Source organism: Gymnoscopelus microlampas, assembly GCF_963454915.1.
Source record: "Gymnoscopelus microlampas genome assembly, chromosome: 24".
Taxonomy (NCBI): Eukaryota; Metazoa; Chordata; class Actinopteri; order Myctophiformes; family Myctophidae; genus Gymnoscopelus; species Gymnoscopelus microlampas.
In genome coordinates, this window is record NC_139961.1 from 11,017,757 (window position 1) to 11,044,718 (window position 26,962).

The 26,962-nt window shown below is 42.5% G+C and overlaps 2 protein-coding genes across 3 annotated transcripts in view; one reads left to right on the forward strand and one right to left on the reverse strand.

Moving 5' to 3' along the window:
• Positions 1-572: 572 nt before the first annotated feature.
• zswim2 (zinc finger, SWIM-type containing 2) lies at positions 573-16,079 on the reverse strand (the record flags this gene model as incomplete). The annotated part of the gene is made up of 11 exons (XM_084051425.1): positions 573-1,139; positions 1,428-1,649; positions 3,206-3,362; positions 8,274-8,368; positions 9,504-9,591; positions 10,703-10,815; positions 12,321-12,477; positions 13,961-14,198; positions 14,510-14,550; positions 15,505-15,581; positions 15,933-16,079. The coding sequence occupies 11 exons, from the start codon at positions 16,077-16,079 to the stop codon at positions 573-575; spliced, it is 1,902 nt and encodes a 633-aa protein (XP_083907551.1).
• Positions 16,080-19,239: 3,160 nt separating this feature from the next.
• The window catches only part of LOC311040500 (calcitonin gene-related peptide type 1 receptor-like), a 28,411-nt gene continuing 20,688 nt past the window's right edge, over positions 19,240-26,962 (forward strand). The window contains exon 1 of one of the 2 annotated variants that reach the window (XM_084050825.1): positions 19,240-19,355. The gene's annotated coding sequence lies outside the window, so the exon portion shown is untranslated. Of the gene's footprint in view, positions 19,372-26,962 lie in introns of both variants that reach the window. The other variant, XM_084050824.1, reaches the window with a different exon arrangement.

Consider the following 26,962-nt stretch of genomic DNA (forward strand, 5'->3'; position numbering starts at 1 on the left):
ACATCAATCAATCAATCAATCAATCAATCAATCAATCGCAATGAACCCATTAAGACCTGAAGCCGATTTTACAAATGTCTTCTACAATAAATCCCAACAGTATTCTGTTGGGACCACCCATCTTAAAATATTTTGTTCCAGGGACCCCCCAGAAGCAAATATTTGAGTTAAAGATGTTCGCTTTAAAAGAATATATAAAGTGGTTAAAGTTAAGTTGTTCAAATCTAAAATGACAGATGCTTTCCCGGTCTTAAAGGGTTAAATATAATAATAAGTGTAATATTAACAAGTTATCCGCTCAAATTAACTCATTCAGTGCCACATGACGTCTAAGACGTCACGTGGCCTGACGCCCCGTGCGCCACATGACGTCAAAGACGTCATGAAAAAGAAAAACATGTTCAGAACCCAAGATATGATGATTTGAAGATTTGCTGCTCCATTCACTCTTTGTTTAACTTCTAACTTAAAAAGGCTGTATCTCGGCTCCTAAGCACTTTTTCTTTTTACAATGAATTTTGGCTGTGGCACTCAGAGCCAAAATTGCATAAATAAGCTGGGCACTGAATGAGTTAATAATCGTATGACTTCTTCCTCCGTTGCTGTGCGTTCATCAAGACACCAGTCATTGTGAGCTCCGTGGGGGGTCCGTCCTTCCTGTCCGCTCTGAGCGCCGCGGGCCCGGCTCTCACCCGAGTACCGGTTCGCCACACGGGCGTGGCCGCGAAGGCCGCGACATCACGACGCTCTAATTCTGGTCTCTTCGCACCGGCAAAAAGACCCGCGGCTCGCGCACGCTGGCCGGCGTTTGGGACCGACGCTGCAGGTCCGCGTGCCGTCGGCGTCGCTGCTCCGCGTCGTCCCGGGGTCTGGCGCGAGGGGGCGCTGCCGTGTCTGTCGCCCAAGGGACGTTTTCCCTGTTCGTCGAAGGTGTAGCTCCTTCCGGGAAAAGTAATGTGGCGTGGTGGGTGTATTTCCCACTGTATCTCTGCGTTTCTCCCCATACCCACTGTATTGACACGCAGGCCTCGTAAGGCGCTATCCGTTGGTCGATCTTCCGGGGCGTTTCCGGGTATCAGAGACCCAGGTAGCACCTCTAAGCTCCTCGGGGGAGGAGGAACCCGGGCCGTCTTGTAGGGCTGCAGGAAAAAATCGATTTGAATTAAAAAATCGATTCTCATGTTGGACGATTCAGAATCGATTCTCATTTAAAGAAAAAAAAAATCCCGGTATTTTTGTATGATGACATTTTTGAGAAGTGGCAAGTTCTGGGTTGCATCGGGAAAGAAAATCGATTTTGAATCGGAAAAATACGTTTTTTAATCGAGAATCGTTTTAAATTGAAAAAAATCGGAAGAAATCGGAATCGTGACCCCAAGAATCGGAATCGAATCATGAGAGAGCAGAAGATTCACAGCCCTACCTACCGTCCTGGCCATCAGCGACACGCCGGGGACGAAGAGGTCCGTCGCGCTCTTCTCCGGGACGTCGGCGCGGTCGAAGGCGCGGCGCGGCGCGGCCAGCTTGGAGGAGGAGGAGCCGGTGGTCGTCTTCGTCTCACTGGCGGTCAATGGGCTGTAAACGACATAACCGTCCAACGGGCAAGAGTCGGACGCCTGCAGGACCCCATCCACACAGCCGGCGTGGAACTGAAGCAAGAGCGCGTGTGTGTGTGTGTGTGTGTGTGACGGGGGAAAGAGAGAGACATCGGTGTAATATATCTCATAGTTTTAGGTTTTTGTATTGTATACAGCAGTGGTTCTCAAACTATTTCATGTCACGGACCCCCAAATTGACACTTATTAGCCCGCGAGACCCCTATTTGAAAAGATATGGCACGGACCCCCCATAAGAGATGATTTTTACAGCTCTAGTCAATTCTCAACCATTTTAATTGAAGGACCCCCCAGTTTGGCATGCATAAGACTACAGACCCCTATTTTATGGCATTTCTATCTCTGGGACCCCAATTCATATTGTAAAATCAATGTTCATTCATGTTCACCAAATGGACCCGTTAGGGTCCATTTGCACACTCTTAGAGTTACAGACCCATAAGGGTCCATTTGGTTCCTAACTATCCATCATTTAGCTGGGGACCGCCTGGAACTGCCTCAAGGACCCCTGGGGGTCCCCGGACCCCCCTTTGAGAACCAATGGTATACAGTAAACATATACACACGCGCACACATGTGGCTCTAGTGTATGTACTGTACCATGTCATTGCTGTGGGTCAGAAACCTCTTATCTCCATATTCTTACTTTTTGTGTTTTTTCATAAATGAACGCCCCACTACAGCGTCCCACAACAGCATCAAGAGTAGTACATCCACAAGCACAAAGCAACGCGTTTTGAGCTTGTCGAAATTGAATAATGAAAAGTAACAGTTTTGGGCATACTGTACGAGGTTTCCACCCGGCAGAGACAATGTACTGTGCATGCTTTTATGCCTGTTTGTGTTTAATTTAGTGTAACTGGTTGCATCTTTGTGTTGCAATCAACTGCAGCTGTTGAGGCCAGACACAAACATGTTGAGGCCGTCCGCAAACATACGGACGGACAGACACACACACACACGTTCAAATGTAGGGGCGGTTGGCACCACTCAAAAACGGAGTAGCTTGCAGCGCCTTCTTTTTTCCCAATTTTTATCTCACGATTTTGTAACCCCATTTTTTACACCCAGTGCCAATTGTCTATGTAATCCTGAGCGCTACCTTCCCTCTGCCAACCTAGGGAGGCCAGTCCCTTGAGGGGTTCCAGGTGATCCCCAGCTAAATGATGGAAGAGTTGGTAACCAAATGGCCCCTTATAGATCTTCAACTCTTGAGAGCGTAAAATGAAACCAAATGGACCCTGACGGGTTCAACATCAGATGTTAAACATCTGCATTACTTAATTTACAAAAAGTCTACACAATTAGAGAATGTAGAATGTATTGTTATTTTGACGTTTGCCTGTTATCTCTCCTATTGGTACCAACATCAACACAGCATGGAATTGTGGACAAAATCGTACCCAACGACGACAAAATATCAAGAGGACAAGAGGCAAAATTGCATCAAACGGCGGTTCCGCGACTCAAATGCCGAACAAATAATGGACCTTGACATGAAAAAGGTTGAAAACCACTGTTTTAGGGACATCCAAGTGATATTTGGTCGCCTGCAAAGGTGAAAAATATGATGATCTTTTTCTCTCTACCTTGTGATGGCAGGGCAGGGTTCGGACATGCTGGCCCAGGGCGAAGCTCTGGAGACAGATCCGACACTGCTGTCCTGCACGCAGCAGTCTGGATCCTGTCCTCACCCTGACTGTGGGCAGACACTCCAACACACGCGCTGGCAAAGAGGAACCACCGCTATGGAGATAGATGATAATACATAGAAACGTTGATTGTATGTTTACGTACTTGGAAGATAATTACCATAACCCTTTAAACCAGTCTTCAACGTTTTTCAGGCCAAGGACCCCTTAGCAGAGAGAGAGAGAGAGAGAGAGAGAGAGAGAGAGATGAAGCAGGGACCCCCCACTATGTTAAATGTGTGTTCAGACATTTAAGCACTTAAACCCTGAAGTCTTTGTAAACTTGACCTTTGGCTTGATACTTGGTCTACTCTTCCCCACCCCCCCCCCCCCCCAGTACACCAAAACTCTTTGCCGGAAATACCCGATCTACAAGCTCACAACGCATCACAGACATGTTGTGAGCTTGTAGGGTTTGTAGATCTCGCAGATCTAATGTTAGTTGGTTAATGTCAAAATAACACAAAGATTTGCAGTATCTCTGAGGACACTCTAGGGGTCCCGGTCCCCTGTTGAAGACACCTGCCTTAAACCATATTTTATAATCAGCCGGATGACATATCCCGCTGCAAAAAAATGTGAGTACAATTGTGAGCTTGTGGCTACGGCGAAACATTTTCCATGTAAAGGACGTGAACAAGCATTGGCTTCCCTGATTGGCCATCCCAACCAACCGTCTCGCTTCATGGATTGGCTAAGCTTTGTGTGACTTTTGAGCCGCTTTACCAACATAAGCGGTAGCACACTTAATACAATGTTTTACAGCGCAGGACTTAAGCCAAAATTAATCAAGCCAATTTGTAACGTTTGTCCTGCTGGTGTGTAAGATGTTTCGCTGGACCCTGCACCTGAAAGGAGCACCGGTCAGATCCTACTGTCCTGGTGTGGCGGTAGGTCATAAGGTGTACTCCTTTGTGGGGCTGGGTAACACGGACAACAGAATCAATGTGCATGTTTTCAACACCGTGTCTCTGCGCTGGATAAAACTACCCAGAAGAGAACAGAGAAAGGTTCCCGCCAACCGCTTGTACCACACATCTGGGCTGATAGATGATGGCATCTACATCTGGGGAGGAATGGTCAATTTTGAGTTAGAAGATGCCGGCAACGGGGTCAACATCTGGGGGGACCACTGCAATGTGCTTTATGTGTTCGATGTCAACACCCACAGATGGTTCAAGCCCAAGGTTTCCGGGACTGTTCCAGAGGGGCAGGCCGGCCACTCGGCCTGTGTCTTGGGGAAGGTCATGTATATCTTTGGGGGAATCAACCATCTGACTATATACAGTAATGACATCTACAAGTTGGACACCAACGCAATGGTCTGGTCTTTGATTGACACCAAAGGCACTCCGGCACCCGTTTCACGATGTCACTCCGCCACCATCATCGGGACAAAGATGTTTGTGTTTGGTGGCCAAGGGAACCAGGACGAGATCAGCTACAACAATATCAGAGTGTTTGACACAGAGACCAACAGCTGGCTGAGCACGCCTTCTGCACAGCTTCCAGAAGGACGCAGGGAACACTCTGCCTTCGCGTACAACGGAGAGCTGTACATATTTGGCGGTACCAACTTTAATCTGGACCGGAACTTCAATGATCTGTGTAAGTTCAATCCACAGACCTTCTCCTGGAAGAAGCTTGAGCCCAAGGGGAAATGCCCGTCATGTAAATTCATGCATATAATGTGCTGTTGCATGGTTGGAGATCGTATCATCTTCTTTCGATCATGTCCACATGTCCACATCCTAGACTTGAGTCCTAGTTTGAGGACATTATGCAAGCTAGCCGTTATCCAGTGTGGTCTGCAGCATTCAGGACTCCCATATGACATCAGGTGGGAACTGGCAGCCATGACTGGTCACGTATGTCAAAGGAGCAAGATCCAAATGCAGGAGAAACATAAGAAGAGTTGGTTTGTAACGAATCAGTTTAATGCCCATCGGATGATTTTGAGAAAAAGAAAGAAATACGACATCAAGCGGGAACCTGCAGCCATGACTGGTCACGGTATCCGTCAGAGGAGCAGGATCCAAACGAAAGAGAAACCGAAGCAGAGCTGGTTTGTGAAGAATCAGTTTAATGCAGGGGTGTCAAACCGGCGGTCCAGTCCCGCCCGCCAGATGGTTTTGAGAAAAAGAAAAAACAAGAACCATTAGCCACTCTGACGCCTATATACCTCACCTCCCACCATGTCTCTTCACACAGTCCTCGTCAGCGAGCTTGTTGTGTAAAGTTTAAACAGCATAGCAATAGATGGCAGTTACCTCGCTGCTCTCACTTTGCATAAACCATTGGGGGCGGCCATAGCTGAATGGTTAGTGAACCCGCCTAGGGAGCCAGAGGCCCTGGTTGCCCCAGGTTCGATTCCAGGCCAGGTCAGCATGTGTCGATGAAATGAAATTTGTCCCTGAGCAAGACTCTTAACCCCTAATTGCTCACAGGTTCTCATTGGAAACAAGACCGCAAGGACTTTCATGAACGACCTGTTAAACGGAATTATCCTTATCCTTCTCAAAGTGGGGTTCGGTGACCCCCAGGGGTCCTTGCCCCCCCCAAGGACCCCTGGGGGTACCAGGGGGTCCCCAGCAGCAAAATTAATTAATAAAGCGTCACAATCATTTTAACCACTTTAGCCATATGTTATACTTTGGCTATTCAAAAATAGCAGATATACAAGCTCATAGTGCGGCACCGAGTGCCGCACTATGAGCTTGTAGATCTGCTATTTTTGAAAAATTGCGAAAAAATCTTTACATCTTTTTTTTTACTCAAATCTTTGCTTCCTGGGGGTCCCTGGCACAACATATTTTCAGGTGGGGGTCCTCGGCCAAATACATATCAATTTGGGGGTCCTTGGCGCGAACAGGTTTGAGAACCACTGGCGTAAACTACATCGTTAGACATGTATGTATAAACACACACAAATTACTCAGGTAGGTAAGATGTAGTAGTTGACGAGAACAGCAGAGAAGTCCGTGGCAATGTAGCTGCCCTTAAAAAGGCTCCCTTCATTCAAAGGGGAAATAAAGCAGTAGACGGTTTCAGCCTGAGCCCAACAGGGCCTGTCGGGGACCGCCTGTCGGGGACCGCCTGTCGGGGACTGCCAGGCTCAGGCTGAGATGGCAATCTATGCTCATTCGCTGGGTTCCGCCTAGGCTGCATGCGCAAAAATAAATACATACTTTAACAAATAAACAATATAATATATAGTGTGTCCTAATACATTAGTATTACATTATTCGTATTAGTACAAGTGGAAGCACTGAGTGAACGTTTTTGAGTAGACAGACAAAACAAACTGTAACACTCAAATCAACGTGTCCATTCAGCATGATTTATAAACGGCTCACAAAAAAAACCCAAAATATAAAGTCTCTCTCTCTCTATTTCTGTCTCTCTCTTTCTCTCTCTGTAGCCTTTCTGGCAATAACTGACTTGTGTTTTTGTTTTTTTCTCTCAGATTTGGGTCGGTCTCTGGCTCAGTATTGTATGTAATTATCAGGCTTTGGGTCGGGCTTCAGCTTGTTCTCAAATCGGTTCACGTTTTTATTTTCAGGTCCAGCATTGAGAAATGGTAAACCCACTGCTCCCCACCAGGAGCCAAGCAGCATCACACAGGAGGATAGAGAACCCTATTATTACCAAATGAACTACACTATGACTAATCTCTCAAGAACAGATTCTGCCCTGCGGTGGAATCTGTCGGAGGAGTTCGTCATAACGTGTGCGCATTGGCTACAAGTGGGCGTGCCTTCAGATCAGGAAGCGGGCCGCGCTTTACCCAATCAAATGTAGTGGGCGGGATTCACGTGTCCATCCACCCTTCCCCCCTCGAAACTAGCCGAAACTAATTTAACAATAGCGTCCTCGGAGCGGACAAAACCACGGAAAGATATTCACATTTTAACTTACTCTTTCATCATAGAAACAAGTGGGCTTATAACCAAAACCATCCATGTTCTCTGGGAGAAGTGGTGTTAGTGTTCCGTGTAGAAATATTGTTAGTGGGAATGAAAACGTGGTCGCACCAACCGGAAGTGATGCGCTGAAGGCAGACATGAAACCGGAGTTTCCCTGCGCACTAGTCTTCCATTTTCCTCCCGCCAGACCCCACAGACAATATCAGAAAACAGAGGTCGCTGTTTTTCATTTTCTGTGGGGTCTGGCTACGCGAGACTACACTAGGACAGACACGGCTGTGCAGATCTTTGAGAATAGAAACTTCTTTACCAGTTCATCTCCTTCAAGGATGAATGAAGAACAGAGGTGCCCCCAACCTTTTGTGAATCAGTGCCCACTTGAAAATGTAAAGTGTTCGTGAACGGCTGCCGCATGCATTTTCAGATCATGTTTCATTTAATAAATCAATCAATCAATCAATCGTGCTCCGGCTTGTAGGGACCCCCTACTCTATATTGTATGAAATTGTGTTTCAGATTAAAGTTTTTTTTTACCTAGTCTGCTATTTTTCCCTCTACACCTATAGCCTCTTTGCCAAAAATAGCAGATCTACAAGCTCACAACGCCTCGCACTGCGAGGCGTTGTGTTACAAATGATACTAATGAAGGCTCTGTTCCATTTAGTGTAGCACAGTGGTTCTCAAACTTTTTAATTTCAAGGACCCCCATAACTCTGAGTGTGTACAAATGGAACCAAATGGACCCTTGCGGGTCCATTTGGTTCCATTTGTACACTCTCAGAGTTACACACCCATAAGGGGCCATTTGGAACCCCCTCAAGGAACCATGAAGGTCCAAGGACCACACTTTGAGACCCACTGGTGTAGCAGAGTGTTTCCAGTGAGCCAACATGCACAACATCAGCACCCTGACTCTGTTTGACCAGAATGGAACAGAGCCTTCATTAGTATCATTGGTAACACCTGTGAATGAAGTAAGAAGTGGCCCATTTTCTTTCCAATATGGCTGCTGTGCATAGAGCCTATTAGGCATGCCTTGCCTGTCATCAGCTGGCTGAGAGGTCACCGTGGTGCTTGGGTCATCAGGTAGAGGGATCAGACGGTGTTCTGCATACTGCCACTTCTCTCTTCTTTTCTGTCGGACAATTAATCAAATAGTTCATTTGTTTTTTTTTCCCCACAGTAATGTATGTTTATTTAGCTGTGGTCCTATACCCTCTGATCTCCATCTTTGGACCAGTCAATTCATGTTTTTACAAAAGTGACAACCACTGAACTTACTGTACTTCAAGAATTCACATCTGAAATCCAGTACCACAATTTACAAGCTCAGTTCTTATTTAAGAATGTAATATTAAATGTGAGAATTAAGGAGGAACTTTTGAGTTCGTAAATTAAATTGATTCCCACATGCACAGCTCTCCCTGTTTCCAGCTCAGTGGTCCCACCCTCTTTTTTTTATTATTATGTTTTTTTTAAATTAATTTTTAATATCCAATCACCCCCCACACGCATTTTCCCAGAGAATTTCATACATTTTCAAAAATAACTAACAAAGAAATGTCATGAATTGAAACAAGAACTTTTAAGAAGTAGTGAAAATAGCCAATCTACTAGCTCAAAACGCATTTTGAGCTTGTAGATCTGCTACTTTCACTAGTTTGGGTCCTGGGAAGACATCAACTTTCTCTATTGGGTCTCGAGCTAAAAAGTTCGGGAAGCACTGTGATAGACCAATCAAATGGGGTAAACAAAGACACGTTTTGGTTACAATGTGAAGGAGGTATGCACAAGCTAAAATGGGGTGTTCTTTAACCGCCAGTCAGGTGAGCATTTCCACAGGGTGACAGAGTTCAGCGCCTCAATTGGCCAACGCCGCCTCCTAGGGCAGCTCATTGAAGGGAGGTACAACTTCTATAATCAATCAGCTTGATATGGTGGCATCTGCACTCTGACTGGCAAGCTGTAGACAGCTGCACTGAGTTGGTTCTGATCAAGTTTGTCTATGAATAGTGCTCACTCTGTCTCAAGTCTTCGCTGGCTCTCCTTGGTGGAAGGTCCTCAGTTCAAATTTGACTATTTTGGGGGCTCCCCAGTTCAAATATGATAATTTTGGGGGAGTCCCCAGTTCAAATACGATTATTTTCGGGGGTCGCGGCCTTAAAAGTTTGAGAACCACTGCCTGTAGAGAAATAACCTCCCAGCTGAGGTCTCCAGAGGAGAGCATGCAATGCAAGGTGTGAATTCAAAGCTGGGTCCACTTTTCTTACCGTTCGTGAAACAAACTGATGCTGCGGCGGGTGGCGGTTGTTCTTCACGCAGGCCTCACACAGGTAGTAGTAACTGCAGACCGTGCACCTGAAGTCCATACAGAGGGAAGCGAAGAGCAACCAATGTGGCACATGTTTCATCAAAAGGCAAAGACTTAATGGGCCCTTACCTTGCGCGGCGCCTTACCCATTATCCCTTAACTTATTAGCCATATTTCACTAGTTTGAAAAACATTTTTAAATAGTTCAACAAGCCGATCGACACATCGACACATTGTGAGCTTGTAGAGTGGCTATTTGAACTATTTTAAAATGTTTTTCAAAATAGTAAAAAATGGCAATAAAGTTTAGGGATAAGGGGAAAGGCGGCGCGCAAGATAGGGCCCAATGTTTTCATTCCAAACACACATTTCACCGGCTGAGAAGTTACGTGTGTGTGTGGACAAGATAACTTGAGAATGCAGGAGGATGAGACTAGGAGGATTTGCATGAGACTAATTAGTGGTAATGATCGGCAGCCTGCCTTGAAGAGATTATTAACTTTTGGGAGGTCAAGCTCACAATCATGATCGAGGTCTGACTCGACCACTTGAGTCCCTATTTTATACTTTGTCTCATGACCCACCTTTCATGTTCATGTTTGAAAAGGTTTGCCTATGATGACACACCTAAATGCCAGGCTGAAAGCAGTTAACTTTTGGATCAAAAAGGTCAACGGTCAAGGTCACACAATCTGACTGTCAACCTAAAGTTTAGTTGTAAAATATCATGGTCAACAAAGTACTACATTTTTTTTTACTTTAGTAAAAGTATCAATACTGCAATGTAGAAATACTCTGTTACAAGTAAAAGTCTAGAATAAAAAATGTACTTGAGTAAAAGTACAAAAGTATTGGTATCAAAATGTACTTAAAAGTACCAAAAGTAGAAAGTACTCATTACGCAGAATGGCCCATTTCACAAGTTTTCAAATGTAGAAAAATGTTTAAAAGATCTTTTGAAAATAGCAGATCTACTGTACAAGCTCACAATGCGTTGCATCGCGAGCTTGTAGATCGTCTATTTTCAAATGGTCAAAATGTATATAGGGCTGAAGTATGTTTTGTAATAATAATCAAAACGTACCGTACTTGAGTAAATGTACTTAGCTACTTTACACCACTGATGGTCACAAACAATCCACATGGCTTCGGGCTTACTTGTAGCATGTGCCCGTGACGGGGCAGACCCGGCAACCGTGGCAGACGACTCCCAGGTGTTTGTCGGGCCTCTCTCTCTCGGCGGAGGTGTGCAGCGAGGCCGCGTTCTTCACCTGCTCCAGTGTTGATTTTGACCGCACATTTTTATTTAGTTTTAGTAATAGTATTTTGAATACAATTCCATACAGTTTTAGTCATATTTTAGTCATCTGAAATGTTTGACTTTTTGTCTAGTTTTAGTCGACTAAATCTACAGTAGATTTCTAGTCGACTAAAATGCATCTTGGCGGTGCCTTGATGGCGTCGTAATGGCTGATTTTACACTTGGTTGCATGCTGAAAAGAGCAGATCTACAAGCTCACAACGCGTTGCGCTGCGACGCGTTGTGAGCTTCTAGATCCGCTATTTTCAGAGCGTATGATACTGCATATGATGGTGATCATATGCAGTATCTATCATCAGCACTGAAGGTGTACAACATGCTCAACGGCTTCTGCTTAATGTTCTTGCTTTTCATGATGACATCTCATGTGGGTAAAGGACATTACTATCGACAACATTCACAACAGCGTGGGGGCAATTTATCCAAGGATTGGATTGAAGAGATGAGGGCGGTGATCTTTCTGTGTGTGAGGATACACCCCGATATTTTATGTCAAGACACACCAGTGCTTCAACTCTCCCTCTACTGGTTCTGCACATTCTGGGGAAGTCCACTCCACTCACATGCATCATGACAGCATATTTCCTGATCTTTATGGCAGTCTGCTCCCCAGACTGGTGAGCAGAGACAGTGATCCAGAATCCATCATGGTGCTGACAGACAAGGTCTAGTTTAGCCTCTATGGCATGGAGCACATGCATCTTCGGCAGGCACTGGGTTAGATATCAAACACACTGCGCATGGCTAGCATGGAAGAAGTACTTCATCATGTGCTTCATGGGAGAAAAGGTGACAAGTTAATGTCAATGTGTCTCCCTGCACATTCAAACTGGTGGTTGTGAAGTGTAGGAAGAAGTTGTCTACCCACTGTCAGCCAGTAGGATGGAGATGTGCAGTGTCCAGGTAGGCCACTGCTGTATCTGTTCAAATGTCTTTGGCCCAGTTGATAGAAACCACTTCAAGAGTGCTGCTGATACACTCAGGACTGACCACTGAACTTGCCTGTCATGTGCTGCAACCACATGCATTTCCACTTCCAGTGCTGAACCTTGCATCAGTTTTGCAATGCAGCTGAAGAATGACTGTATAACATGCATCCCACCGGGATGCACAATTACATTATAGAGCTGTTCTGGCTGAATTGTGAGGTGAATAGGGCCTACTGTACATGTCAACCAGTGACCATATCTGCTGCCTGCTTGGACACCTGGTTGGAAGGTGCGTGAGATACCTTGACCTGACCTTTACCACATAGGCCAAAGACTGACCAGCAAGTGAAAATATAACAATAGAAATAGATTCTACAACTATGACGAAATTGTCAATATATTTAGTCTTAGTTTTAGTCATCATAGCTTAGTTTTTATTTTGTTTTTATGTACTTTTCGTCAGTGAAAAAAGGTAGTCGACCAACATTTTTCGTCATAGTTTTGAGTAGACGAAATCAACACTGACCTGCTCCTCCAGCAGCTTCAGGGAGCTGAACACCTCCCTGCACAGGGGGCACCTGACCACCAGGGGGCACCTGACCGCCAGCTCCCCCTCTGAGCGAGTCTGGTGGTCCGCCCACACCTTCATGCAGGATATGTGGACGTTGTTGCCACAGCCGAACCTGGGGAGGGGCAGTGGTGGAAAAAGTACTCAAATGCACATTTTACTTGAGTAAAAAGTACAAAAGTATTGGTATCAAAATGTACTTAAAGTACCAAAAGTAAAAGTACTAAAATGTTTGAAAATAGCAGATCTACAAGCTCACAACGCGATGCGATGTGTTGTTGTGATCTTGTAGATCGTCTATTTTCAAAAAGCCTCGGTATAAAATAGGGCTAAAGTGGTTAATGTTTTATAATGTAATAATTTATATCTGCAAAGTAACTAGTAACTATTTCAAATAATTGTAGTGGCGTAAAAGTACAATATTTGCCTCTGAGATGTAGTGGAGTAGAAGTAAAAGTATAGACAATTGGAAATACTCCAGTAAAGTAAAAGCCCCTCAAAATTGTACTTAAGTAAAGTATTTGAGTGGGGGGGGGGGGGTTTCAGATGGGGGCGTATCCCCATCTGAAAACATTTTGTGCCAGGGAGCCCCATACCAGATTTGTGTTGTTAAATGTAAAAAAAAGGGAGAAGGGAGAAGGAGTCCCGCACACTAGGCTACCCTAGCATGTCTGATATCTGCTCTAGAGGGGCGGGTTCAAAATCTCTGGAGAAACATTCCGTGAGATCCCATTGGTTCACCGATCTGTCCGTCAGCCCCCGCCCCGCCCCATGCCCCTCCTCCTCCCCTCAATGTGCAGCATTGAGAGCCCTGACGTCACAACATTTGGAGCGACGCCCACTGCACTCTGGTTGGTTGGGGAAATGAAACACTTCCTATTCCAGGAACGTCAACAGGCTGGTCCAGGCTCTTATTTTTGAGCGAAAATAAAAAATGAAAGCCTGGAGATCGAGGCTATACGCGCACACTGTCTTCACTTATAAAGAGGTCTATTTAGGATGCAACGTTTCGGCCGCTTGGACCTTCATAAGCCATAAAGAAGCAAGTGGGCACACAGCCAGTATGTATGACATCTCTCAGAGAGGTGAGGGCCAATCAAAGCCACACGCCAATCTGCTACCATGGAGCAGGGGGGCGGCCCATATAGGTGAGTGAAGCTGGTACTTTTCCACAGTAAAAGGAATATTCTTACAGAACTTGAGAAAAGATTAGCTACAAAAATACAATTAAATCAGTCAGTTGAAAGGTATTACAATCACAAATATAAAATGCTATTAGGGTCTATACCGAGTGAGGCAGAATATATGAACATGGATATAACAACAAATGTCCCAGGAGGCCGTTAAAATGTTTAAAAAATATTTCAAATTTACTTTTTTCCCCAAGATTCTTTTTTGAAAATAGCAGATCTACAAGGAAGTTGAAGGGATGGCAGATCGGCTATTTTCAAATAGCCGATGTGTATAGGTGTGTGGCCTATAGAGTCGCTTGTTTTGGGCTTGTTTTCATAGACCTGGTTGCTTATTTCTCTTGCAAAATCTGGCAACACTGACACACGCCCCCCCCCCCCACCACCACCACCACAACAATAAGTCACCTGCAGTGTGCCACAGGTAAGCGTTTCTCCAGCAGTCCCTCTTGGCAGATGGGACAGACGTCCTGGGCCTGGATGCTTTTCTGGCGGACGATGCATCCGTCCTCCTGGGGGTCCGCGGCCTGCTCACAGGGGGTCCCCGGGGAGCCGGAGCTTTGCGTCTGATGGGGGGCTCGACCTCCACATGCACCCTGCAAGACCTCCACGATCTGCCTCTCCCCCAGACCATGCTGAAAGCAATCTGGAGCAAACAGAGTTACCTTATAGCAGAGTTAAAGCTTGCATGGCAGTGTACGTGCGTGTGTACGTGTTCCAACCCTCCCTAGTCAAAGAAATCCTATAGGATTTGTTCCAAAATCTTATAGGATTATTAATTGGATTTTTTTCTATTGGAATCTTACAGGATTTTTTTTACTAGGACCGTAAGAATAATATAATTAGAAATGAATCACAATGTCAACATACGCTGGGGTTCAATTCTTTTGACAGTGTACTGCGTCATGAAAGAAAATAAGGAATAAAAGGTCCGTATAATCAATCCCTTCAACTTACATTCGTGGTCTCGGGGTAGCCTGAATTTCCTCATTAAAACCCTGTGATGAAGTCAGAGGAAACACATCATTTTTCTATCTAATTATAGCATTGTAATCACTTTCGGTATGATGGTGTGTATCGATAAACCTGATATTAATCATTCAAACAAGACAGGAATCAATATTGACCATTATATATTACATAGGTTTTCATTTATCACAGATGGTGTTAGCTGAACGATGATGAATGTCTCCATGCACTGAGCATATGTACTGTTCTTGTAAATTCAGACGTGTATTAGGATTAGGTTTAATTCATATTGCTTAACCACTTTCAAACTGGCGTCCTTATTTAGGCAAAAAAAAAAGATAGCAAAAATGGTAGCTCTACAAGCTCACAACGTGTTATATCGTGACGCAAATGGAGTTTGTAGATCTGCTATTTCTACAATTCACTGTAATACTAAGTAAGTATAAGGTTTAAGTCATTAAACCCTTTCGGTCAACTAAAGGAGGGGTCTTCAAAATGTTTCAACCCAAGGACCCCTTAGCTGAGAGAGAGAGAGATGAAGCAGGGACCCCCACCCATATCGTAGAAAATTGCGTTGCAGATTAAACCTTTTCATAGATTTCATAGATAGCTGCATAGACTTGTTTGACAGACACTATCATCAGTGTGTATTGGATTAATTTTAATGTGTATTTTCACTTTCAGACATTTATACCACTCGAACTTTACTTAGTAAACTTGACCTTTCACTCTGTACTTAGTGCGCTCTTTTGTCCAAACGTCTTTGCCAAAAAACAGACGATCTATAAGCTCACAACGCCTCGTAGCGCGAGGCGTTGTGAGCTTGTAGATCGGCTATTTTTTGGCTAAAGTTCTCCTCAGAATAGAGATGCTAGGGTTCAAGTGGTTAGTGTAAAAATAATAATAATAATAATGTTCCTATCACAGAAAGCATTTGGTGCTCCTGATGAAGACCCCTGAACGTGGCCGTGTCCTCATCATACCAGCAGATGTGTTTGCAGAGGTCCCTGTCCCTGTGGAACGCAGGACACGTGCACGTATGCAGGTCACCCAGGCACACCTGTGGCAAAACACAACAACAACCAGTGGTGGAAAAAGTACTCTACTAATTGCTTTACTTAAGTAAAAGTACCAATACTGCAATGTAGAAGTACTCCGTTACAAGTAAAAGTCCCTAATTCAAAATTTACTTGAGTAAAAGTGCAAAAGTATTGGCATCAAAATGTACTTAAAGTACCAAAAGTAAAAGTTACTAAAATATTTGAAAATAGCAGATCTACAATAGAAACAAAGGAGACTCTCTGTGTCTCCTACCGGAGAAGCAAAGTATTGAAAATTGGAAATACTCAAATAAAGTAAAATACCCCCAAATTGTACTGAAATACATAGTACTTGAGTAGGATTATATTACCTTGTGTTTGGCCTCTCCTTCCTCTTGAAGCAGGAAGCGCGTGGGGCCGTAGGACCTCAGGAGGAAGATGGTCGTGTTGAGGGCTTGGTCCTGGTGGAAGCTCACAGCGTCACTGGCCGTGTTCCTCCATGCAGGTTTCTTGTACATGATGCTTTGTCACTAAAGAATTAACCAGTAGTCATTATTAATTTCTCTTCACGGAGGTTAAATTAATAGTAGGGTAAGTGATATGTTTTGGTCAAAACAAAAAGTGTTTTGTTAAAAGGTTAGAGCTCTATTTTATGATATTATCATTGCTATAGAGTGTTTGTTCAGTAACAGTGTTAAATTGCTCTGTGTTGTGATAGTAATCATTGCTATAGAGTGTTTGTTCAGTAACAGTGTTAAATAGCTCTGTGTTGTGATAGTAATCAGAGTGTTTGTTCAGTAACAGTGTGTTAAATAGCTCTGTGTTGTGATAGTAGTCACTGCTATAGAGTAGACTAGAGTGTTAACAGGAGTCTCTCCCTGTCTCTACAGCTCTTTAACAAACAGAAAATACATATTCACAAAATGTCAGCCAATCAGGAGAGAGTACCCATTTATCAGCTTCAATGTTATAGTGCAGGGGTCTTCAACGGGGGGTCCGGGACCCCTAGGGGGTCCTCAGAGTTACTACAGGGGGTCCGCCATATCTTTGTGTGATATGATTTTTTGTTTTACCTTAACCACTTGAACCCTACCATCCTTTTTCTGAGTAGAACTTTAGCCAAAAATAGCAGATACAAGCTCACAACGCCTCGCTCTGCGAGGCGTTGTGAGCTTGTAAATCGGCTATTTTTTTGGCAAAGAGGTATAGGTGAGATGTAGAGGGAAAAAAGAGCTGACCAAGTAAACAAAGAAAGTTTAATCTGGAACACAATTTTATACAATATAGTGGGGGTCCCTGCTTCATCTCTCTCTCAGCTAGGGGGTCCTTGGCCTGAAAAGGTTGAAGACCCCTGTTATAGTGTTCGGGTTCCAAATGTGTCTGCTCATGTATTTGTGTCATCACTTCCAATTTCACTTGTTTGATAATAATCTGTATCCTGACTGAGTTCTCTCTCCTGATTGGATACGATTGGTATCCTGACCGGAAAATGCATTCTGTGTTCATTAAAGAGCTGGAGAGACATGGAGACTCTGAACTCTATCACTGAACAAACACTCTATAGCAGTGATTCTCAACCAGTGGTCCGGGGACCACCAGTGGTCCCTAACGGGTCCATTTGGTTCCATTTGTACACTCTCAGAGTTAAATGAACACTAATGATGATGATTACAGTGTAGATTAAGACCCCCAAGAAATCAAAATGGTTGAGTCCCTGGCATATCTTTTCAAATGGGGGTCCGTGGGCTAATATGTGTCAATTTGGGGGTCCTCGACGAGAAAAAGGTTGAAAACCACTGCTATATAGCAATGAGTATTATCGGAATATAGAGATATTTAACTCTTACCCTACCTTTAACTCGAATGACAGGCTGCAGACGTGTGTGTTGATTGTTCTCTTTACCTGAGATAAAGATACATTTAAATGCAAAAAATAAAATAAAACTTAAGGCAAAGAAGGACCCTATTCATTATGATTTTAAAGTTGGTTTAAATTAATACTAACTGCTACAAAGCTTACCTGGAGCTGCTGAAAAAAAGTCCATCCCCTGATTGGCTGAAGTCTATCAGTCAGATGGAAACAAGTTAATTAAAAAATAAAAACCCAATTTGTTGCGTTTATGACTACTATTAAAGCTCATACGTTTAGCTAAATGCATTGCAGGTACTTGCTGTTACAATAAAACTGGTGACATAGTGAAAGATGTGACTACAGCGGTCCACGCGTCTTACAGATTCCGCCACAGTCACAGTATTCGATAGGGCACCGATGTCGGTGAAACAATTGTGATGACAGCTGTCAAGAGAAGCACGCTGTAGTCATGGTAACAGCCTGGCTGTTGTTGGTGTCCCTCGCCTGTAGAGGACGGTGTTGACATGATCACCAGTCTAACTGGGTTTGTTGGTGAGATTGACTTGACCATTTAAAGATAGTATTTACCTGGATAGCAGTGGTGTAAAGTAACTAAGTACATTTACTCAAGTACTGTACTTAAGTGCAATTTTGAGGTATGTTTTACTTTACTGGAGTATTTTCAATTTTCAAAACGTTTACTTCTAATCCACTAGGCCTACATCTCAGAGGCAAATATTGTACTTTTACTTGACTGCAATCATTTGAAAACTTTATTTACTAGTTACTTTGTAGATTTTGATTATTATTACAAAACACGCATTAAACACTTCAGCCTTATGTATACTGATTTTAGAAAATAGCAGATCTACAAGCTCACAAAGCGATGCGTTGTGAGCTTGTAGATCTGCTATTTTCAAAGCATGTTTATACATTTGAAAACTTGGGAAATTGGACATTCTGCATAATGAGTACTTTCACTTTCAGACCGTATAAGTATATTTTAATGCGAATACTTTTGTACTTTTAAATCGAGTACATTTTTAATACCGGACTTCTATTTGTATAATAATTATGGTATTGTACTATAAGTAAAAAATATGAGTACTTCCTCCACCACTGCTGGATATGTGTAGCCTGGTTCCAGACAAATCTGCCATTGCAAAATAAAATTGCCCGTGGCAGATTAGGTCTGGCCCCTCTCAATAGAGATTTTGTTTCTCTCCCTCCGAAGTTGTGAGGGACCAATCAGAGCCCAGTATGCAAACACGGGGCAGGTTTATCACCAGAGGCATTTTTTTAATTTGCCCCTCGGAAATGCATGTTCCACACAGAGATTCCAGACTAATATCTACGCAGTGATATTAGTCTGGCCATGCGAGGCTAGGATATGTGGAAATAAATACATAAAATAACTTGTAGAGCCTTGCAGAAAGCTTTTATTCAAAACGCATTGTGAGCTTCTAGATCTGCTATTTTCAAAAGATTTTTATACTTCTTTTATTTTCATTTGAAAACCTGTGAAATGGGACATTCTACATAATGAGTACTTTCTACTTTTAGTACATGTTGATACCAATACTTTTGTAAGTAGTACTTAACAGAGTATTTCTGCGTTGCAGTATTGGTACTTTTACTTAAGTCACAAATGAGCCTAGGCTACTTTTTACACCACTGATGATACAGGCTATTCAGATGATGACACCCCCCCTCCCAGTGTGTGACGTCACAGGGATCTGCGTCCAGTCTCTCCTCTCTATCAGGTTCAGAACAGACTCTCTCTCATTCTATTTCTAACCCTCTCCTCCTCATTGGACTTGTGGATCTAACACTTTGTAAAGGAGGATATATAATATATATATACACGATCATTTAACAAGGACACTGCTCTGGAAACAGCATAGAAAGTATATTGTTGCTGTAACTGTTCTTTCCAGGAAAGGTAAGTCCTATTACATGTAATGTAACGGTTTCTCTAACGCAGTGGTTCTCAAACTTTTTCTTGTCAAGGACCCCCAAAAATGACATGTATTTGGCCGCGGACCCCCCATCTCAAATGTTTTGTTCCAGGGACCCCCGCAGAAGCAAAGATTTGAGTTACGAATGTTTTGAAGATTGAAGATTTTTCAAAAAATAGCAGATACAAGCTCAAAGCGGGCACTCGGTGCCATATGAGCTTGTAGATCTGCTATTTTTGAATAGCCAAAGGTATAAAAGGTTAAAATGATTGTGACACTATATTAACACATTTTGCTGTGGGCCCCCCAAGGACCCATGGGGGTCCCCGGGCCCCACTTTGAGAACCAATGCTCTATGTCCCATCTAAGCCTAATTTAGGTTTCGTCGTAAAACGGTGTCACTGATTGCCGAAATATAACTGATTAATGCGTCGCGTTTTAATAACTTCATTTCGGCCAAATTAAGGCACCGACGTGCAACGAGCTTTTACACTTTTAGACGTGTGTTTGCTGGCTTATATGTCGTATAAAACCTACATGATCATGCATCAGGTTATTATGGGAATTATAGAAGTGGAATGCACAGTTTGTATGCGTTCTATGGACATAAAATGGTCTTAAAGTAATGTAAAGTGTGATGTGAACACAGTACATCAGTATCAGACTTAATTTTATCCTTCAACTTATTATGCCCCAAAATGACTGTATATACAGGTTTTGTAGCAATTTGTAGAAATATTAGACCTTGTAATTGTCGAGCGTTTAAGCATTTTCTAACCATGTATAGCCTACTTTACTTTACTTAAAAACATTTGCCAAATATGTATATATTATTTTTACATTTTGGACAACATAGCCAATTTGACATCGAGGTGCCCAGATGTCCTGTAGTGCCCACCTATCCTGTTACCACTGTAAGATGCATGTACTGTAGGCTAGATATGGTGTAAGGCAGGGGTCTTCAACGTTTTCAGGCCAAGGACCCCCTAACTGAGAGAGGGATGAAGCAGGGACCCCCTCTATATTGTATACAATTGTATTTTAGATTTTTTTTGTTTACTTGGTCTGCTCTTTTTTCCCTCTACACCTATACCTCTTTGCCAAAAAATAGCCGATCTACAAGCTCACAATGCCTCGCCCTGAGAGGCGTTGTGAGCTTGTAGTTCGGCTATTTTTGGCTAAAGTTCTCTTCAGAAAAGGGATGCTAGGTTGGTTAATGTAAAAACATAAATCATATCACACAAAGATTTGGCGGACCCCCTGTAGTAACTCTCTCTGAGGACCCCCTAGGGGTCCCGGACCCCCTGTTGAAGACCCCTGGTGTAAGGCCATTGAAAGACATGCAGGGGACACACCTTACGCATGTTGCGTAGCATTTTAAGCTACATTATTTTCTTTGGAAATGTCACATATCTGCCATTATTCTAGTTGAATCCATCTTGTTGTCATACAGTAGGGCAGGCTATGTCTGCCCTGTTTTATGAAGATAATGATTTGTGGGCATGTCTAGGACAGGGGTCTTCAACAGGGGGTCCGGGACCCCTAGGGGGTCCTCAGAGTTACTACAGGGGGTCCACCAAATCTTTGTGTGATATGATTTTTTTCCTTTTACATTAACCACTTCAACCCTAGCATCCCTTTCCTGAGGAGAACTTTAGCCAAAAATAGACGATCTACAAGCTCACAACGCCTCGCTATTTTTGGCTAAAGTTCTCCTCCTCCTCCAAAGAGTTATAGGTGTATAGGGAAAAAAGAGCAGCAAACTGTTATCTGACACACAATTTTATACAATACAGAGGGGGTCCCTGCTTCCTCTCTCTCTCTCTCTCAGCTAGAGGGTCCTTGGGCCTGAAAACGTTGAAGACCCCTGCTATATAGGAGTTAAACAGGGTCAAGTTGGGGCTCAAACCTTTTGTTTTTACCCTCTCAGTATCCATACATACACATAATGCACAAATATACAGACACATGAACCTGTTTGTGATGTGCTACTCCTGTTTCTGCAGATAACTGCAAGTGATTCTGCAGTGATCTGTAAACAGACTGTCTAACTGACAGGATCAACTAGTAATTAATCTGTCTATTCTGTCGGACAGATCACAAACTATGCTATAGGGACAGATCATTAAGTAAACTATTCTCTCCTATAGAGCGTTGGTTCTCAAAGTGGGGTCCGGGGACCCCCAGCGGGTCCCCAGCCAAATGTGTCAACATAGAATCACAATGATTTTAACCACTTTAACCTTTTATATTTTGGCTATTCAAAAATAGCAGATATACAAGTTCATAGCGCGGCACCGAGTGCCGCGCTATGAGCTTGTAGATCTGCTATTTTTGAAAAATCGTGAATATTTGAGCAAGTCTTTGAATATAATATTTTTTAAAGCAAACATTTGTAACTCAAATCTTTGCTTCTGGGGGTCCCTGGAACAAAACATTTTGACATGGGGGTCCGCGACCAATTACATATCATTTTGGGGGTCCTTGACATGCAAACGTTTGAGAACCACTGATATAGAGGACATGATCATTAGTAAACTATTCTATAGGACAGGATTTAGTAAATTAAATTGTCTATACTGTTGGGACAGGATCATTAGCAAACTGTATATCAGGACTGCAACCTATTAAGTCCAGAATTGTCTCTTGGCAGCGGTGTAAAGTAACTAAGTACATTTACTCAAGTACTGTACTTAGTTTTGAGGTATTTCTTACTTTACTGGAGTATTTCCAGTTTTCTATACTTTTACTTCTACTCCACTACATCTCAGAGGCAAATGTTGTACTTTTACTCCACTACAATTATTTGAAAACTTCAGTTACTAGTTACTTTGCAGATATAAATTATTATATTGTAAGACATACATTAACCACTTTAGCCCTATTTTATACTTATGCTGTTTGAAAATAGCAGATCTGCTATTTTCAATCATTTGAATACTTGGTACTTTAAGTTATTGTGATGCCAATACTTTTGTACTTTTACTCAAGTAACATTTTGAGCACACAGGCCTTTTACTTGTAACAGAGTATTTTTTTTATTGTGGTATTGCTACTTTTACTTAAGTAAAATATGCTTATGAGTACTTCTTCCACCACTGAGTAGCAAACTGTATATCAGGACTGCAGCCTATTAAGCTCCAGAATTGTCTCTTGGTGCAGTAGTAATGTATTTAGAAGAATGTGTGAGGTTCGTGCACTCTGTGTTGTTGGGACATTGTTGCAACATTGCTTCCTAAAAGCCGAAAGGGCCAAGGGGCCTCTGCAACGGTCCCAGCAGGAGCCCCCTCTAGCACAGCTATGTCTAATCCCATTCAAATCAAATTCAACATAAAGTAGAGCTGCCAAGAGAATGTAGAACTATCACAAATGACAATATATCATGTGTTTTGTAATCAAACTAATCGATTTAATTGATTATATATTTAAAAAAAAGATAATTGGTAATTTAATATAATAATAGATTAAATACTCAATCCCTATTTTTGGGACAGGACATTATAGGTGTGTTGTGAGCTTGTTGATCTGCTACTTTCACTATAATTACACGACACTGTTGTGCAAGGTAAAACATTATTCTTAAGTGGTTATATATATATATATATATATATATATATATATATATATATATATATATATATATATATATATATATATATATATATATATATATATATATATATATATATATATATATATATATATATATATATGTATAAACTATTCAATGAATTGAAAAAGTAAACAATAGAATAATCACGAAGGAAATAATGGATATTTGCAGCCCTATATTTCCATAATCTCCCAACCTGCCATGCACAGCTGTTTTGCATCGCTCTCTCTAAAGTCGTACAGCTAATATCTACTGATGGGTGTTGTTGTAGGGCAGTGCATGGTTTTCAACCTTTTTCATGCCAAGGACCCCTAAATTGATATACATTTGGCCGCGGACCCCCATCTCAAAATGTTTTGTGCCAGGGTCCTCAGAGTAACTACAGGGGCGGGGGGGCCGCCAAAACTTTTATTTTTTCACACTAACCACCTGAACCCACCACCACTCTGAGGGGAACATTAGCCGAAAATACCCGATCTTGTACAGTTAGATCGGCTATTTTCGCTGAACGTCGCCCCCCCCCCCTGGAAACACAGGGACGGCTAGGGTTCATGTGGTTAGAGTGGATATTATGTAACCGGATCCGTCCTGTGTACAGTATAGATGGGAAGCAACGACGTATGTTAAAATAAGAATCACTGGTCAGCACTCTAGAGATATGGGTATTTGTAAGAACGGATACATGAATGCAAAAATGACCCCTCCATGCCCCCCTGACGCGGCCCCTGACCACCAATATATCTGAAATAATTGTACATTTGATGCTATAGCAGTACCTTGTTATAAAACGCTTTTAGGGGCCAGCTCCCAAGCGTCATTTAATCTGCCTTTTGTTTTCACATGCTCAGCATGTCACTGTTCAGTGGTCCAAGAAGTACTCACATGTTTGTACCTAAGTAAAAGTACCAATACCACAATGCACAATGTAGAAATACTCTGTTACAAGTAAATGTCCGGTATTCAAAATGTACTTGAGTAAAAGTACAAGAGTATTCGCATTAAAACATGCTCAAGTACTGAATGTAAAAGTGCTCGTATTTGCAGAATGTCCCATTTCACAAGTTTCCAAATGTGTAAAAATGCTTTGAAAATAGCAGATCTCACAGATCTCACTCGCAGATCTCACAACGTGTCACTTTGCGACGCGTTGTGAGCTTGTAGATCTGCTATTTCCAAATAGCCTAAGTACTGTATGAATAGGGCTGAAGTGGTTAATGCATGTTTTGTAATAATAATCAAAATCTGCAAAGTAACTAGTAACTAAAGTTTTCAAATAATTGTAGTGGTGGAGCAAAAGTACAATATTTGCCTCTGAGATGTAGTGGAGTAGAAATATTGAAAATACTCCAGTAAAGTAAAAACAATCCTCAAAATTGTACTTTAAGTACAGTACTTGAATAAATGTAATGAATTACTTTCCACAACTGTCTACAACTAGTCTTAGAGAGCCTTGGCTTGAGAACCTATATCCTTCATTTCATACAAGCTCACAGATCTACAAGCTTAAAAAAAACATGTGGCGGTTGTGGGCTTGTATATCGCCTATTATCAGTGTGTGACACCAAAAGTACAAAGGGGCTTTTTTAGATGTCTTGACTAGGCAAACATGCCCAACCCCCAAATTCGTTACAACCATAGATGCAATTGCTACCCTAGCCTAATACCTGTCACCAATGACCCCAAGTTTAGTAATGGAGGTGCCAAATTGTGGACGTAAACAAACAAAGGACACGTGACGTGCTAAATTGTCTCTCAGATTACACAAACTGAAATGGACGAGTTTTGCTCCTAGATGATGAGATAATTGAAAAAAAAATGAAAAAACGGATGGTAGCACTTTCAGCAATTAAGACCTGGAGAAGCATCTGTGTCATTTTTTGATTTGAGCTAAAAAAGCATTATTTTACACTTTGGCTATTCAGAAATAGCAGATATACAAGCTCATAGCGCGGCACCGAGTGCCGTGCTATGAGCTTGTAGATCTGCTATTTTTGAGAAATCGTAAAAATGTGTGCAAATCTTTGAATATATATATTTTTTCAAGCAAACATTTGTAACTCAAACCTTTGCTTCTGGGGGTCCCTGGAACAACATATTTTGTGATGGGGTCCTTGGCCAAATATATATAAATTTTGGGGTCCTTGACATGAAAAAGTTTGAGAACCACTGAAATAGTAACATAAGTTTTTCCAAAAAAAAATAGACATTCTAAAAACAGACATTTTGTAGAATCGGCCTCAGGTCTTAATGGGTTAAGCCTAGATCTGGTTGGCCCAGATTCTTTGAGACACTCATGCTGACACTCATATTGAGAAACTCCCCACTGATGTCAGGACAGCAGAGTCACTGCCCATCTTTCGACCGCAGGCTGAAAACCCACCTCTTCAGGAAACACTACCCTGACCCTTCCTCTTTGCCTTGCCTACTTGTTGTCAATTATTTGTACGAGCTCTTGTTTTATTGGATCTTGTTTATTTGATACACTTATTTGTTTTAGCTCTTGCTCAGTTCTCGCTGATTTTCCTATTTGTCTCATCTGTTTAAGAAAGTAGCGAGCTGATATATTGCCCTTTTATCTTAGCGCTAGGTATACTCTTAGTTGCTTGTTTTAGAAGAGAATGCACTTAAAACTTCTGGTGATTAGTAGTTTTCCTGCCTACCCATGTCGAATGCACTTATTGTAAGTCGCTTTGGATGAAAGCGTCTGCTTTGAATGACCGTAATGTAATGTAATGTAATACTGGTATTAGGGGGTGTGGCCAAATCCTCAATTGTCTTGGAGGTGCAAACACAGGTATCGGCATTACGTTTGTGTGACGGATCGTAAAAGCTGCAACGTTATGTATTTTAGTGCAGGGACCTGCAACGGCTATCTTATGAAAAACCAAGACGGGGGGCCCCTCTCTTGCGCGGCTGGCTTTATGCCTACACTTCTTAGGCATTATTTAATACTTTGAAAAGCATTTTAAAGTAGTGTAAACAGCCGATCTACAACCTCACAACGTGTAGATGTAGATCGGCTATTTTCAATATTTGTTTTAATATTATTTTAAGTATTAAAAATGCCATAGGGCCGGGGATGTCCCAATATTTCAAGCTCCCGTGCCACGAAAAGGAGCCAAATCCCCTTCACTTATTCGCATAGTACTAGGGCATTATTTCACTGTAGGCATTTTACATGATTTTTGTCTCCGCCAGGCTGAAAGGCATGGCGAGAGAGTATGTTTTGCACCCTGTCCGTCCGTCCGTCCGTCCGTCCGTCCGTCCGCGTGTCCTGTCCGTGTGTGAGCAGCTAATATCTGGCCCTGTTGGCCCGGTCGCTGCGAAACTGTGCACACACACTCCCTGGATGCCAATTCAGAACCTCTGCCCCACATCTTTCACATGGGCCTGTTAAAGCACCACCAGGAGGCCGATTTGTGCAAAACCCATTTTTTTATATTACTCCTACAGATTTCATCCAAACGTCATGCAAATCGGTGCACAGTATCTCTATAGTCATGTGATCAACACAGATCTGTCCGATTTCCCATATTCCATCCTCATTGGCTAAGGTTGGCTTCCAAAGTTTGCAGGATTGGTCCGTTTTGAACAAAGTGCCTCAAATTATGCACGCAGCTTCCGATTTTCGTGAAATTTCACACGCACATTCCCACTAGGCCAAGGAAGAAATGCCACCCTTTTCACATTGGCCTGTTATAGCGCCACCAGCAGGTCTAATTTAGCAAAACACATTTTTGAAACAAAATGCCTCAAACCATGAATGCAGTGTCCGATTGCAGTGAAAGGCCTAAGAATAAATGGCACCCTTTTCACATTGGCCTATTATACTGTAGCGCCACCAGGAGGCCACAATAACGTACCTGACCTGGCGGAGACCTGTGCTCCGAGGAGCTTTTTTCTAGCTTGGTATTTTTTTCCCGTTTCGTCATAAAAGATGTATACCCTTATGACGGCTGTATATACCAGTAGTTGCCA